Here is a 16,609-nt window from a genome sequence, read left to right as displayed (position 1 = left end):
AGGTTAAATCGTGGACAACTGTAGCGTGTGCTTGTTTATACATAACCCCTTTCATGACTGTGATGCTTGAATACAGGGGCAGGGCTTGCATCACAGTCATGAAAGTCTAGTTTATACAGAGCTGGTGGCAGGGTTCGAAATTAACGGGGGCTTGGGGCAAAATGCCCTCGAAAAATTGACCAAATGCCCTCGAAAATCAGTTAAGGGGGGCAATAAAAGCCCCCGACAGTTTACTAATTATATATATAATTATATATATGCTCTACAGTGCGAGCATTTCCCCCGTATTTGCCCCTAATAATATGTGTGTGCGCGCGAACCGGAAAAATCATTTACTTGCAGAGTGAAGATTACAAAACAGCTCCGCTGTTAATAGTTACGAAACTGGACTGAAATTCAGTTTTTGGGTGGAATGCAAAGAGGGAGGGAGGCGGGGCCCGCTGCGTGTTACAGGGTGCTTGAGAGGTGCGAACACAGACAGACAGACAGAGAGCTCTGCTCTGCTTTCAGCAAGAATGCATAGTGCTGTGTAACATTAAGTTACACTGCTATCTTAACGTTAGCAAGCTAAGCATCTGCATAGCGCGACCTGTGTAACGTTAAGTAACTTGTGTTCGGCGGGGAAAGACCGTTCCATTTGTAACACAACTCCAAAGAATAACATCCAAATGATCCCGATGCGCATTTCCTTCATTCCACAGCACTGAGCGTGCAACGTATTTCATTGATCGATCTGACAACAACACAACTTGCCCTCAGGGACAATCATATTTAATCTATTTAGATAGAGTATGTATGTATTATTTACAGATAATTGAAGGTACCTCAAAACATGAAACCAAGCCATGTCACACATCGTGTGTGTGTGTGTGTGTGTGTGTTACTTGAACAATTGTCACTCTGCTCCTAAATTTCTGTGTGCTCCTAAATTTGTATTTAGATTTTATTTATTAACATTTTATTTAGGAGCACATGTGCTCCTTGGGAAAAAGGTTAGCGTAGAGCCCTATATATCGAGACATTAACATTACGTTATCAAACATAGGGACGAAGACTGTAAAAAAAAGTGTCAACAATGTTTTGTAATCTTTATGTTAATTTTCATTATAAAAATGTTGTGCCCCCGAAATACAAAAAAAGCCCCCGAAAATCAATTAAGGGGGGCAAAAAAAGCCCTTGAAAAAAAAATGTTAATTTCTAACCCTGGCTGGTGGTATGACTGGCTGAAATACGGACGAGGGAACTAGGTAGCGGGGCTATATTACTTTTAACATGTGCTTAAACCCAGTGTTCTCGACTACGGAGTATGGTCGCAGATCTGCATGCAACGTTGCATTCAAGCAGCATCTCGCTATTAATGCAGACCAGGCCAAAGCAAAAACAAACGCCATAGGTGTTTTTATAGCAGCAGATCTGCGACCATACTCCGTTGTCCCCGTTGCATTCAAGCAGCATCTTGCACTAGGATCTGTTTCTTCCGTGTACCAGTGATATTCACATTCGGGTGATGCCGTTTCAAATGCGTGATAAAGTTCGCAATAAAGTTGAACAATGACATCGCTCTGGCTTGTCAGTTAGTATTGACTCGCCATACTAAGGCTAATATGCTATGCTGAATTACAGCTATTGTTCAGTGTAGCTGCGCGCTGCATGGAATGAACAAACAACATCCGGTTAGTTGTGCACGTTATATTAGGGCCGGGGGGATTTAAGTTCTGCAAAAAAGGTTCCATACCGTTGCAATCGCTCGGTGCACAGCGCATACTGTACCGGAGGACCACATTGAGGCGGTACAGTACGTATCCGCGTACCGGCGTTACACCCCTAGTACCGGGATTATAGTGGACACCTTGAAGCAGGCAGGTACCACGGATTCAGCCAGGGATAGATTAAATATGGTGGTGAACACAGGGGCTAGCTGGTTAGTACAGGACTTAAGTATACGTCCTGTTATCCCATCTGGGCTAGCAGCCTTCCTGGTGTTCACCCGCATAAATGCTCTTCTCACACTGTATTCCGTCAATGAGAGAGTGCCCCCGCCCCCCGCGGATGCCCCCCCCCCCCCCCCCCTCCACGACGGCCGGCGCGTCAGTGACGTCACTAGCCGGTGAGCTAGCGTCGCCACTGTTTGCACCAAACTGTGCATAGAAGGAGTTGAGTTTGTCCGCGAGAGAGGCGCCGTCGCTCCCCATTGAGGGGGCGCTGACTTTGTAGTCAGTTATTGTCCGCAGTCCCTGCCATAAGCCTCTTGTGTCATTCTGTGCCATTTGTGCCTATCTTGTCAGCATACGTCCTCTTAGCAAGTTTAACAGCCTTGCGCAGAGTATAGACTTTTGCCTTGTACTCCTCCATATTTCCTGTCTCTCTGCCCAGGTTGTAAGCAGTGGTGCGAGTTTTCAGAGCTGCTCTAATAGTACTGTCCACCCACGGTTTCTGGTTCGGTAACACCCTCGCCTTTTTTGTGGGGATGATGCTATCAGCTAAAGTTGCTATAAAGCTAACAACAGTATCTGCGAACTCGCTGACGTCACTGGCGCTTCCCTGGAACATTCCCCAGTCTACGTCCTCTAGAGCGTCCTGAAGCGTGGCCTCTGATTGGTCGGACCATCTCGTTACCTCACGTGACATGACGGCGTCAAGTGATCTCTGCCTGTAAGCCGGAAATAGGAAAATGGAGTCATGATCCGACGTGCTTGTAGCCCCCACTAATGGCGGAGCCGGTACCGCTTTATAGCCGGCTCTGAACGGGGTGTAGCAATGATCCAGCGTGTTTCCTCCCCTGGTGGAGCAGGCGATGTGCTGAAAAAAAAGGATGGCATCACTGGATGTTGAGCTGCCCCTGTAGCTCCACCAGGGCCCTGGCGGTATTCGCTTGGGGAGGGATGTACACCGCCGTCATGATGATGGCGGTGAATTCTCGGGGGAGATGAAATGGTCGACATTGAATGGAACGATGTTCGAGATCCGGGGAGCATGAACTGGAGAGTATCTTAATCTCCTTCAGGCTAGTCCAGCCATTGTTTGTGAGGAGACAGACACCCCCGCCAATGCTCTTACCGGAGGCTTCTGTACGGTCCGCTCGGAAGACGTGAAGGAGTCCGAAAGAGAGACGCTGTGATCCGGAGTTGCTGGTTTCAGCCATGTCTCCGTGAAGCACATGATGTTACAGTCTCTCACTTCTCGCTGGAATCGAACCCTCGCCCGTAAATCATCCATCTTGTTCTCCAGCGAGCGTGCATTTGCCAGAAAAATGGATGGGATCGCCGGACGGTAAGCAGATCTTTTTAGCCTTATTCTGATTCCGCTCCTCTTCCCCTGTGTTTCTTCTTGCCGCCGCCGTCTTTGTCCCCCTTCTCTTTGTCTATGTCCCGCCTGATCTCCGATGGCCAATCTTGGCATAAAGTGTCTCTAAACTCCACTTTAAGTCCGGAGTTTAGGTCTATAAGTGACTGGCGGTCGTATGACGTCCCCGCCAGTGTTGTTTTCATAAAAAAGGTAGTAAAAATAAACAATGACTAAAAGTATGCACAATCTTTGAGGAGCAAAACCGACGGCGACTGACCTGGGTCGTGCCATCATGCTAAAATCAACATATATGCTATGTTATATCAGCATATCAATAATATGTTGGGATATACAGTACTGCAGTAGAAGGAACAGTCTGGTAGCTGGAATTGAGCCAAGGAATTTTACTCCTCGGGGGAGAAACAACGCCTCATCTTCCCCTTCAGTAGTAAAAAAAGAATGGCGTTTAGAAAAAGGCTCTCTCATTCTGCTGCCTCTCCGTTTCCCCTCATCTCTCCTCATCTTACCTCTTCATCCTTTTTGCCAAGTCTCATTGTTTCTGCTTTCTCTTTCTCTCTCTCTCTCTCTCTCTCTCTCTCTCTCTCTCTCTCTCGCTCTCTCTCGCTCTCTCTCTATGATGACTCTGTCTCTCTCTCTGCAGAGACGGAGGAGGTAAAATTGCATGTATTATAAAAGACCTGAACCTTAAATACACAGCGCTCTGCCCCCATCCAAACAGCAGTCATGTTGGCCTGAGTTTTTTTTCATGCCAGTGTCCAATCAAAGCACAATCTTATTTTGCAAGCCAGTCTGGAGACAGCTAAATGAGAATTTATTTTAGGTTATGAAAAAGTATTATGCTGTTTGTGTTGGTGTGTTAAAAACTCAATTCCCATAGGGACACTGCAGACATACTTGCATCCGATTTAGCAGAGCCTTAGGCTAGGGCTGGGCGATATGACGATATTATATAAATATCGGGTACAGTTCATTAACAATACACTTTTTCAACGTATCGTGGATATCGTGATGTTTTGCCCAATAGGATTGTGTCGCGTCAATCTGGTCCACACGTTACTCGTTCATATCTCAGCCTGTGTTGAGATATGCCCATTCCGCGGTCTGTTAATAAAGTTTTCAATCAGACAGATGTATGGAAAGGCTTTTATTATAACATTCGTTGAGGTAAAATCATTATGGCTCATTTAGTCATCCTGTGGTGCACTGGTCTCCTACTAGTCGGTTGCGGGGAGCTAATGTAAGTAGCTTTGTTGATGTCAGCACACCGGACATTCAGGAAGTAAAAAACTAATGGCGCTTGCCGATTGGTGCTAAGAACAGCAGGGCGGGTGCAAGCGGTGTGACGTAATTGGCAGACTCGACTGTCAATCAAAATTATTCTGTTGTCCGTCAGAATGAATGAATGAAAACTTTATTAACATATTGCAGAATGGGTACAATACAGTACAGGAGGATGAAGACCAGAAAAAGACTTTCTGCTTTTTTACATAAGGGTCCTCCATTTTCAATTCATCAAAACATTTAGAGACATACAAATATACAGTAGTTTCATAAAAATGCTAAAATGCTATTGATTGATTGATTGATTGATTGATTTAAAACTTTATTAACATATTGCAGAATGGGTACAGTACAGCTCAATACATACAATTGTTAAGGGGATGCAGACCAGAGAAAGACTTTTGTCTTGTTTACATCAGGGTCCCCCATTTTCAATTAATCATATTTCATATCTAAATCATATAATATCTCATTGCTAAATATATGCAATATATTATAATCTAATAATCCAATAATCTAAATCTAATATATAATATAAAAATGCTAAATGCATGGGTATTTTATTTTGTCTTTAATGTTAGCTTGCAAACTCAAATACTGTCTTGGTAAGCCTCATAATGAATCGTTTGGGGTAAAAAAGAAAAACATTGTGATGTGTATCGTGTATCGCCGAAAGGTCAGAAAATATCGTGATATCATATTTAGGCCATATCGCCCAGCCCTACCTTAGGCAAACAAAACCGTATTGGTAATGGCAATGCTGCTCGGATATTTCCATTTTCTCAAGCCTTGGTTTCAGGATTCACTATGGCAGAATGATGTCATCATTAGTCCTGGGGGTATTTTTGAAAACTATATCTGTTGGTTGGAGGATGGCTTTCTGTTGACTCCCAGCCTCCTTATCAGTGGCGGTGCTAGCCATGTGAACATGACTGAGCTACAGTGGGAGTGTTTACAGAGTCGTGGTTATGATGATTGAAAATCGGCCGCAGCAACTTCACAACATGACTGGAGGCACATAATCTATTCCAGTTTTCTACAAAAACTCACCACGTCCATTCCAGAGGCCTCATTTCCCCCAAAATAGTTGTTTTTTAGTTTGTTCACAAGTTCTGTGTTTTCATGACCACACAGTGAGATGTTTGCTCTTGAACTTTGTTGACTGTGCAGTAGGGATGCCCCGATCACGTTTTTTGCCACCGATACCGATCACCGATCGTCGTGAGCCATATCGGCCGATACCGATCCGATACCGATCGTTTTTGATTAAAAAGAAATTAAAAATTATTTTATAATTTTTTTTTTAATAAAATATATATATTATATAATTAGACTTGTACTTGTATTATCTGCGAGACATCGCCACCACGCAACAAGTCAAAATGCTCGCTATCTGCAAACAGCTCCACTGTCTGTGTGTACTCTAGTAGCCCAGCTCCAAAAAGGATTCTCCGGCGCTGCAGCGGGACCCTATTGGTAACGTTATGCTTTGGTCATTTCACATTCAGCAAGCCCTCAGCTCGAATACGCATTAAATCAATGTTATAAGACATTGATATCAAGAGCTATCTGTAGCTACTGCTAGCCGGCTAGATGACGTTAAGACAGAACTTTAGTTCAATGGGACATTTCGTTTTGAACAGTAAACTAACGTCAGCTAACGCAAGCTAACGCAAGCTACCGGAGGTATGAACATGGACTACTAGATTTTCTGGATCATTTGTTGATATCAGGAGCTATCGGTAGCTAGCCGGCTAAATACCGTTAGACAATGCCTACTAAACGTGAATAGTTGACTGGGTAATTTTGTTTAAACAGTAACGATAGCTAGGTAGCTAACGTTAGCGCAGGTCGAATGCACTACAGACTCGAGCAGAGGAGCCGCACCTCTTTGTTTACAAACTCTACACAGGGGCGGCCGGGCCGCGTGTACCTGTTCCGCAACAGTAAGTGACTTCCGGGGTAGGCCTGATTGGCCCCGACAGGCACGTGACGCGGCAAACTCAGGACGCGCAACGAGGCTGCTGAGAGCTGTCGCGCGGAAATAGGCTGTCTATTGCCATTCTCTAACACAAACTCTAACCTTAACCAGCTCCTTAACAGCGCCTAAACTTAACCGTTCTAACCTTAACCAACTCCGAAACAATGCCTAACCTTAACCTTAACCTTAACCATGCCTAACCTTAACCATAGAAAGAATATTGCCATTCTCTAAGACAAACTCTAACCTTAACCAGCTCCTTAACAGCGCCTAAACTTAACCGTTCTAACCTTAACCAACTCCGAAACAATGCCTAACCTTAACCTTAACCTTAACCATGCCTAACCTTAACCGGCGAAAGAATACACGTTAAAAAAAAATCACGTTAAAAAAAAAAAATTTGATGGGATTCGAACTCACCAAAAACGGACCGCAGGATCGCAGGACCGCTGCTCTGCCAGGTGAGCTATAGCGCCGAATGAGAGTCATGGCGTATTTGGACGGTTACGTAATTCCGTAAGCTCTGCCGCTCGGCTCCGCGGAGCGTGCCGCGCGGCAGAGAAAGTTGCGCGTCACGTGCCTGTCGGGGCCAATCAGGCCTACCCCGGAAGTCACTTACTGTTGCGGAACAGTTACACGCGGCCGGGCCAAGGGAGGAGGAGCAGTTTGCAGGTCCTGTGCGTCTGAGACAAGCGAGTGAGATATCCACTTGATCAGTTTCCGCGATCGGCGAATATGACTCATTATCGGAATTCCCCGATCGCATATTTATACTGATTATCGGCCGATAACGATCGGTGGCCGATCGATCGGGGCATCCCTACTGTGCAGAGACTTCACAGACTACAGTAGAGAGGCTTTGGACTCCACTCCACTGTAGTTCTGCTGACAGAGTGGTACCTGCTTTGGTATGGGGATGTGCAGAGCTTAGAAACAAGGTTGTTGTTGTTGCCTAGTATATTAGCCAGTTAGCTAGGGTCTTGCGGATGATTAACAATAAAAGTGCTAAAACGTAGGCTACTTGCATTCTTGACTAGAACTCCCAAAATAGCATTAGCATAACATTTACATTTACATAAGATAAAAGAAGGTACTATCCAACATTATAGTCCAAAACACATAATCCAAGCTGCTCCCAGTCCCCCCAGTCAATGCAATAGTATCCAGCTGCATGCCCGAGAAGGGAAACCCGGACCGGAGTTTTTTTTCTGATTCACATACCCAGCCAATCCAATCCAATGATGTGCAATACCATCCAGGAGATGATAGGCGGCTGTAGGGCTGGGAGATATGGCCTAAATATGATATCACGATATTTTCTGACCTTTCGGCGATACACGATACACATCACGATGTTTTTCTTTTTTTCCCCAAACAATTCATTATAAGGCTTACCAAGACAGTATTTGAGTTTGCAAGCTAACATTAAAGACAAAATAAAATACCCATGCATTTAGCATTTTTATATTATATATTAGATTTAGATTATTGGATTATTAGATTATATATTGCATATATTTAGCAATGAGATATTATATGATTTAGATATGAAATATGATTAATTGAAAATGGGGGACCCTGATGTAAACAAGACGAAAGTCTTTCTCTGGTCTGCATCCCCTTAACAATTGTATGTATTGAGCTGTACTGTACCCATTCTGCAATATGTTAATAAAGTTTTAAATCAATCAATCAATAAATAGCATTTTAGCATTTTTATGAAACTACTGTATATTTGTATGTCTCTAAATGTTTTGATGAATTGAAAATGGAGGACCCTTATGTAAAAAAGCCGAAAGTCTTCATCCTCCAGTCAGTCCACTGTTGTTGTATTGAGCTGTACTGTATTGTACCCATTCTGCAATCGTTAATAACGTTTTCATTCATTCAATCGTTCAGCCGGCAACAGAATAATATTGATTGACAGTCGAGTCTGCCAATTACGTCACACCGCTTGCACCCGCCCTGCTGTTCTTAGCACCAATCGGCAAGCGCTATGCGTTTTTTTACTTTCCGCTCTGTCCACCATTGATTTTGACGAGAGCTCAGCTCAACGACAACAACAGCTCCCCGCGGCCGACGAGTGATTACCAGCGCACCGCAGCATGACTAAAGGCATAATGATTATACTGCAACGAATGTTATAATAAAAGCCTTTCCATACATCTGTCTGATTGAAAACTTTATTAACAGACCGCAGAATGGGCACGCACAACTCAGCACGGGCTGAGATATGAACAGTAATGTTTGCTATCTATGTCGTCATCGGACGTTGCTATGTTTGGGTAAATACGCTGATGTTATTGAACGTGTAACTATATAACGTTAATGCCACAAAACGAATAATAAGTAGTAACTTTGATGCAGTAGTGTGTGTGGGGGCGGCGTTGTTCAAAAGTTTGAACGGGTGTGGACCAGATTGACGCGACACAATCCTCTTGGGCAAAACATCACGATATCCACGATACATTAAAAAAAGTGTATCGTTAATGAACTGTACCCGATATTTATATAATATCGTCATATCGCCCAGCCCTAGGCGGCGGTATTTGCCCTTTTGCGAGCTCAGACCCATTCCCAACGATAACATCAGGTTGGATGGATGAAAATGAATGGATATCGCTAATAAAAGAAATAACGGTTAAAACCCGACTATACTCGTGATTGGCAAGCGATGGCGAGTTAACCCGACTATCATCGTGATTGGCACGGAATGGGTTAAGGCGCATGGGGTTCCGTGGGCCCAAGCATTACATCCACACCCTTTTGTTAAACTTATTAGAGACAGGACAACCTCGAGAGGGTTTGTCTCAGATTTTTATCAAAGCTACATATAAAAACGTAACATTATATATAATCTGGGCAGCTGGGTGGCGCAGCGGACATTGCGCTCGTCACCAACGCAAGAGACAACGGTATCGAATCCGGCTGTCAGCGTTGCCTCCGGTTTGGACCGGCCGTCATACTGGCTCAATTGGCAGTCAGCGGGAGGGAAGTAGTCCATGGGTCTGGTCGTTGTAAAACAGCGACTCCTACAGGTCGGTCAGGGCGCCTGCACAGCAAATACAGGAAATGGCGGGGGCAGTGTGAGCCTCCTACACGTTACACCTCGCCAATGAGAGTCCGCGCTGGCAGGTGAAAAGAAGTGACTGGCTGCCTTCACATGTATCGGAGGGGACATGTGATGCAAGGCTTCTATCCTCCCTACGACCGGCCAGTGGGGGCACATGCGAGCAACGATCAGGACAGGGGAGGGAGAATTGGCACAAGAGGAAAATTGGGATGGGAGAAAATCACAGAAAAAGGAGGAGAAAAAGTAGGTAAAAAAAAACATTAGATATAATCTGGCGAGGGGACATCCTGGAATTAGACCCCGAGTTTGACTGGGATGATATTTGGACTAATGTCACAATGGCTTCCCGCAACCCTAATTACCAGCAAATACATTTTAATTATATTCATAGGACATATCTCACACCCAGGAGGTTGTGTGCTATGGGGTTGGTGGCCAACTCTCAATGCACTCTGTGCGCCCTAGGCGCTACAGGCACTTGTATGTACATGTTTTGGGATTGCCCACCGGTGGCTCATTTCTGGAAATCCATGGCAACTAAACTTTCAAATATATGCAACCTGACAATACCACATACGGCAGCGTGTAGTCTTTTACCAACGCACTTGCAGTTCTGCGTTCGGGTTCCGCAATCTGATTGGCCACTGACGTTTCTCTCAGCGCCAATCGCGTTACGCCTATTTCTGCCTCTTAACAGCCTGCTAGCTAGCTAACGCCTAGTTCTATCACTGGTGAAGCTTGGCAACTCTTTCGAAGTTGGTTAAGGTTAGAGTTTGGAATCAGGGCTGGTGGTCTATCGCCCTGCTCTAAGACAAACTCTAACCTTAACCAACTTCGAAAGAGTCGCCAAGCTTAATAACCAGTGATAGAAGTGAACTAGGCTTCACGCGATTGGCGCTGAGAGAAACGTCAGTGGCCAATCAGATCGCGGAAAACTGCAAGTGCGTTGGTAAAAGACTACACGCCATATGGCAACAACACTACTACTAAATGATATAACATCACTACCGGCCTCCATACAGCAACAAATAATCATACTGGCGGGGCTTACAGCAGCCAAGAAATTAATAGCCATGAGGTGGAAGCAACCGGAGAAACTTACAACGATCACTTGGTCCTTAACTTTTTTGGATGTCATATATATATGGAGATCTCTACTGCACGGGTGATGGGGATTGGGCAATCCATTATTGAATTATGGGTCTCAGCTAGGGATGCACCGATCCGACTTTTTCAGTCCCAATACCGATACCTGGGTTTGGGTATTGGCCAATACCGATACCGATCCAGCTATTTTACTGATATCGGCGGCCGATACCAATATCGGATCGGTGCATCCCTAGTCTCAGCAGCTGAGAAAGTGAAGGCCATGATGTAGCAGCGAAGCAGAGTCGGGGTGCTGATCCTGGGGGGTCCTGGGGTGGGGGGAGAAATGTTTTTCGTGGTGTCTGCGGTAACGCAATTTTATTAAATTTTTTTCCATTGTCATTACCGTTGTTATGGTTAGGACTATGTCCTGTGAAGTCCTGTCTATTGTTATTGTTGCTGTGTTGTGTTGTCTTGTTTCATGTGGAAGAAAAGAAAGAAAAAGAAAAAAAGGAGTGTATGCAGTACCTCACTCTACATAGGAGTGTATGCACTGTGCAGTACCTCGCTCCTCTACATAGGAGTGTATGCAGTACCTGAGTGTATGCAGTACCTCGCTCTTCTACATAGGAGTGTATGCAGTACCTGGCGCACTCTACATAGGAGTGTATGCAGTACCTCACTCTACATAGGGGTGTATGCAGTACCTCGCTCCTCTACATCAGAGATTAATTGAAAGTAGCCACGCTGCTAGACTTGGCTGCTTTGGGTGAGAATGAACCAGTTGCCGCAAAGAGGCGGGATAATAGGAAGAGGGAAGATGGGAGGGAAAACAAATAGGAGGCGATGTCCTCACTGGAAACTCAATGCACGTCATTAGCGACTTGTGCAATAGGAATCAACTGCTTAGATATTAGGAATGTCAATTTCAATATTATAAATTAAATATTTTCTCAATTTGATGTAAAAACTAGCCAAAACGTTCACCCCAGTTTTGCAAATCATTATAGATTAATGAACTAAGAGGAGGCAGAACTGATGGCTTATAGATTAATGAACTAAGGAGGCAGAACTGATGGGTTATAGATTAAGAAACTAAGAAGAGGCAGCGCTAGCAATGACAACCTCAATGAGCTGTGTTTATGGCATTTGACTCACTTTCTCACTAACCCCCCCCCCCCTTTCTCTCCCTATCTCTATATAGGGACACGTCTGGACAGGGGCGTTTCTGCACCATCTTCCGCTCCTATTCCAGAGGGGCTCAGGTGAGGACCAGACACTCTACTTCAATAAACTAATTGGATTATTACCTTTTTTCAACTGCAAATTTTGTCCCCAACGGAAAACTTTGCCAACATCTGCAATATAAATATATATACATCCTCTGTTTTATCTAATAAATATATAATATATTTATTGAGATAAAACAGAGGATGTATATTATACATCCTCTGTTTTATCTCAATAAATATATTATATACATCCTGTTGTATCTAATAAATATATATACATCCTCTGTTTTATCTAATAAATATATATACATCCTCTGTTTTATCTAATAAGATGGACCTCATTACAATAATTTATATTGCAGTCAAATGAGATTGTCAAGCAAAGAAATGTATTATTATTATAATTATGTTTATATCGATACTTGGCGTCACTGTATCTATAATTTCTCCCACCCCTAAGTAGAAACAGTTGTGACTGAACTGTTTTCTTCTTCTGATATTACGAAGACGTGCACATCCTCTTAGTATGTTGTATGTAGTGTCTCATGCATACTGCACTCCATGTACTGAAGAGTAAGCTCCAACAATATGTGGTATAATGTTGGTATTTTATGTATGTTATTTCGAAGCAGCTAGGGCTGCAACTAACGATTATTTTGGTAGTCGACTAATCTGTCGATAATTTTTTCGATTAGTCGACTAATCTAACGATTATTTCTGTCACACCCTCCATCTCTGCTTCCTGTGGGCACGGCTCCTTGTCTTAGCAGACTTCTTAGCTTAACATAACAGACCGACAGTACGTTTGGGCGAACTAATGGGATAACTGGGGTTGCAACAAAAGTGCAACTAGGGCTAAAAACACAATGAAATAAAAAAATAATAATAAATAATATATCCTTCTTAGAAGACTTCTTAGCTTAACATCCCAGGGAACTAATGGGATAACTGGGGATGTTGTTTGCTCCTGACAAGAGTCTCAAAGTCTGGGGTGATGGTAGACAAAGCAACTCTGAGGTCATGCTCAATGTCCAATCTGTTCCTCTGCTTTGTCTTCAGCTGGACCAGAGCTGAGAAGCCACTTTCACAAAGATAGGTAGTGCAAAAAAAAGAAAGTATATATAAAAAAGAATGTAATAAAAAAAAAAAAAAAAAAAAATTAATACGACGCACCGACGCAAAAATTCGGCGTCTGCGAGTTTTTATGATCGACGTCGTCGATTATGTCGACTAATCGTTGCAGCCCTAGAAGCAGCTATAGGCTATGTATGGACTAAACTTGTTTTACTTAGCCCTGAGATCCGAGATCTGCTATTAAATATAGTGCTGCAACAACTAATGGATTATAAAAAAGAAATTATTTTGAGTTGGGTCTATGTTATGATGCACCCCCATGGCCTGTTGTTGAAGCCATTTGATATATAGCAAAGCCTGTTAACACTTAGTTTGTGTTTTATGTTTCTCTTTATTATTAAACGGTTCAGCTCCTTTCAAACTTAAAAAGGTTTTAGTTTTGAGAACAAATGTAAAAATATGTGCACTTTATAAAAATATTCTTTGCAGCGGCTGGGTGGCGCAGCGGACTGAGCGCTCGTCACCAACGCGAGAGACACTGGTATCGAATCCGGCTGTCAGCGACTCAGCGTTGCCTCCGGCTTGGCCGGCCGTCATACTGGCTCAATTGGCAGAGTCAGCGGGAGGGAAGCCGGTGGGTGGTATCTGGTCGTTGTAAACAGTGACTCCTACAGGTCGGTCAGGGTGCCTGGCCTGCACAGCGAGGAAGGGAGATGGTGAGGGTAGTGTGAGCCTCCCACACGTTACACCTCACCAATGAGTGTCCGCACTGGCAGGTGAAAAGAAGTGGCTGGCTGACTTTGCATGTATCGGAGGGGACATGTGATAATATCTATCAACCCTCCCTAGACCGACCAGTGGGGGGCACATGCGAACAACGACCAGGATGGGGAGGGGGGAATTGGCATGACTAAATTGGGATGGGAGAAAACACAGAAAAACAGGAGGAGAAAAAGTGGATCAAAAAATATATATATATATTCTTTGCACTCTTGATGCATAGCATACATTTACTTAGTTTTATAACCGTCAATTTTCAAGAATTTGTTTGAAAGAGCATTGTACAAGACAATAACATTTATGTTTTTTTACATAATATTTCCCCTTTTCCCCCCTTTTTATCCAATTAATCCCCCTTTATCCGATTAATCAAAGTAATAATCAACAGATTAATCTATCAAAATAGTTCTCAATTGCAGCCCTAATTAAAGGTTCATGTCGATCTGAACTGTATCAGCATAATGGTGTTCTAATCTACAGACATTGTGAGAAGTACTTGAAGACCCAGTACAATCAAAACAAAAATGTAATCTTGTTGCACAGAACGGCATGTCAATGTAAAGTCACCCAAAATGTTATAGCCATGAGTATTGTAGAAATATGACAAAATCCCCTTGAGAAACTGTCTTCCTGCTTGTCACCCTAAACAAACTATTTCAGTTTAGTTCCTGAAAAGATTGTAGGTTACCCTGATTCGCCCATCTGTCAGTTGTCAGCAGTTGTAAAGGATAGTCCGCAAAAGCTAGTCCGCAAACAAGTAATTTAACTAGTTTGCTACAATTTAGTTAATGTTTTATCTATATACTTGACATCTCCTTTTAACCCTTTCAGTGCCAATCACGTGTTAACACATTTCTGGGTCGTTTTTCCTTTTTTTCGATTTTAATACCCTATTCAATGTCAGGGAGCTGTATGTTGCCTGTAGATTGATTGATTTGATTGTGGATTAGAGACATCATCCAAGGGATAAAAACATGATAAAATGCAAGCACTTATTTCCATCATTGTCCCTGGTATTAAAAAACAGGACATACATCAACATAAAACAACATCATAAAACATTATGCATATACAGTTGAAGATAAAAGAATACTAAATAAATATGCTACCCTCTCTTTCCTATGCTGATAGCCATGATCGTACATGCTTTTGAAGCCAGTTAACCCGGGGGCCTGTTTAATGCTGCTGGCAGGCTGTTCCACAGAACTGCAGCTGAGTAAAGGAAGGTCTGCTGGCCGTACGAAATTAGTTTAAATCTAAATGGAACTATGTTTGTGTCTCTACCTCTGGTTTCATGGCTATGGTTGTTTTTACATATTGAAAGTAATTTTGAAGGTAGCTTGGCACCTCCCCTTTATAAATTCTATATACTAGGCATAGCTTAATCATGGATACTCTCTTTTCCACCCTGAGCCACCCCAGGCTGTTGAAGTGGGGCTGGTCTAAGGTCGCTTTCACATATAGTTTTGGTGGACTCGGTGCGGTTCTGGGGGTGAAGTTGCAACATTGTTGCATTCTTCATTTGGTTCGCCTGCGTTCACATAGAAATCTGTGAGGCGGACCGAACCTTCTGAACAATGTCACGCGGTCGAAAAGGGCGCTTGTCTATTGGACAGTGGAAATGTGTGTGTGGCTGCGAGCCCGTGTGTGTGGACTGCGAGTCCTCCAGATCAGCGGAGCGGAGGCGAGTTTTGACATGGCATTGATCCATTGTTCTATTGAAGCACATTACCACCATCCTCTCGCTAAACAACTTGTAGACCAGTGTTTTTATGAGTGCCCACAAGTATCTGTTTTATTAATAATATAATAAGCCGCGTTTTTTTTCTTCCTGCACAGAGAGAGAGAGAGAGAGAGAGAGAGAGAGAGAGTCAAGTCAAGTCAAGAGTTTTAATTGTCACGGCATACAGGTATACAATGAAATGCGGGTGGTCTTGCCCGCAACGATGTGCAATACAGTGGTACATATAATAGAATCAAAAGAAGAAACAACATTGTGCAGTAACAGGTAGCAGGTAACATGGAGTGACATCTCGGTATCTGTACATAGTTATTTACAGCGCATGTGTGACATGCTAGTTAGCTTTGGTAGTGCAATACACTGTTCCTGTTATTCTAATTTAAAGTGTCCTTTCCTTTGGCCATAAGTGTGCGTGTGTGCGACATGAGTGTGTGCCCGCTCATGTTAAAGTGTTAAGTGGCTGCTCGTGTGTGAGCGTGCACAGTGTGCGTGTCGTGTGTGTGTTCATGTGTGCTTGTGTGTGGACAGTTCAATGTTCTGAGCACTCAATGTACATTGTTCATGGCTCTGATGGCCTGGGGGAAGAAGCTGAGCCTAAGCCGCTCTGTCCTAGTAGCTGGGATTTGCAGGCGTCTGCCTGACCTCAGCAGCTGAAACAGGCTGTTATTGGGGTGGTGAGGGTCTTTCATTATCCTGCAGGCTCTGGATTTGCACCTCTTGTTGTATAGAACCTGCAGGGGGGGTAGTGCAATACCCGTGGTACGCTCGGCTGAGCGCACCACTTTCTGTAGGGCCTTCTTGTCCTGTGCCGTGCTGTTTCCATACCAGGCAGTGATGTTTCCGGTCAGGATGCTCTCTACAGCTCCTGAGTAGAAGGACTGGAGTATCTTCCCCGATACTCTGAACTTCCTTAACTGTCTCAGGTGGTAGAGACGCTGTTTCGCCTTCTTTACTACTGTGCCTATGTGTGTTGACCATGTCAGGTCCTCTGAGATGTGGACCCCCCAGGTACTTGAAGCTGCTCACCCTGTCCACGGTAGCCCCGTTTATCATCA

General features: G+C 43.7%; 1 protein-coding gene across 4 annotated transcripts in view; it reads left to right on the top strand.

Moving 5' to 3' along the window:
• LOC311239802 (ras-related protein Rab-40C) overlaps nt 1-16,609 on the top strand; it is an 87,595-nt gene that overhangs the window by 45,359 nt on the left and 25,627 nt on the right. For all 4 annotated transcript variants that reach the window (XM_084328251.1, XM_084328250.1, XM_084328249.1 and 1 more), the window contains exon 4: nt 11,932-11,992. In XM_084328251.1, coding sequence (XP_084184377.1) covers nt 11,932-11,992 — 61 coding nt within the window. The remainder of the gene's footprint in view (nt 1-11,931; nt 11,993-16,609) is intronic.

Source organism: Notolepis coatsorum (genome assembly GCF_963971535.1).
Source record: "Notolepis coatsorum genome assembly, chromosome: 14".
Taxonomy (NCBI): domain Eukaryota; kingdom Metazoa; phylum Chordata; class Actinopteri; order Aulopiformes; family Paralepididae; genus Notolepis; species Notolepis coatsorum.
The sequence above is the reverse complement of the archived record's forward strand: the minus strand, read 5'-3'. Positions and strand labels throughout refer to the sequence as shown.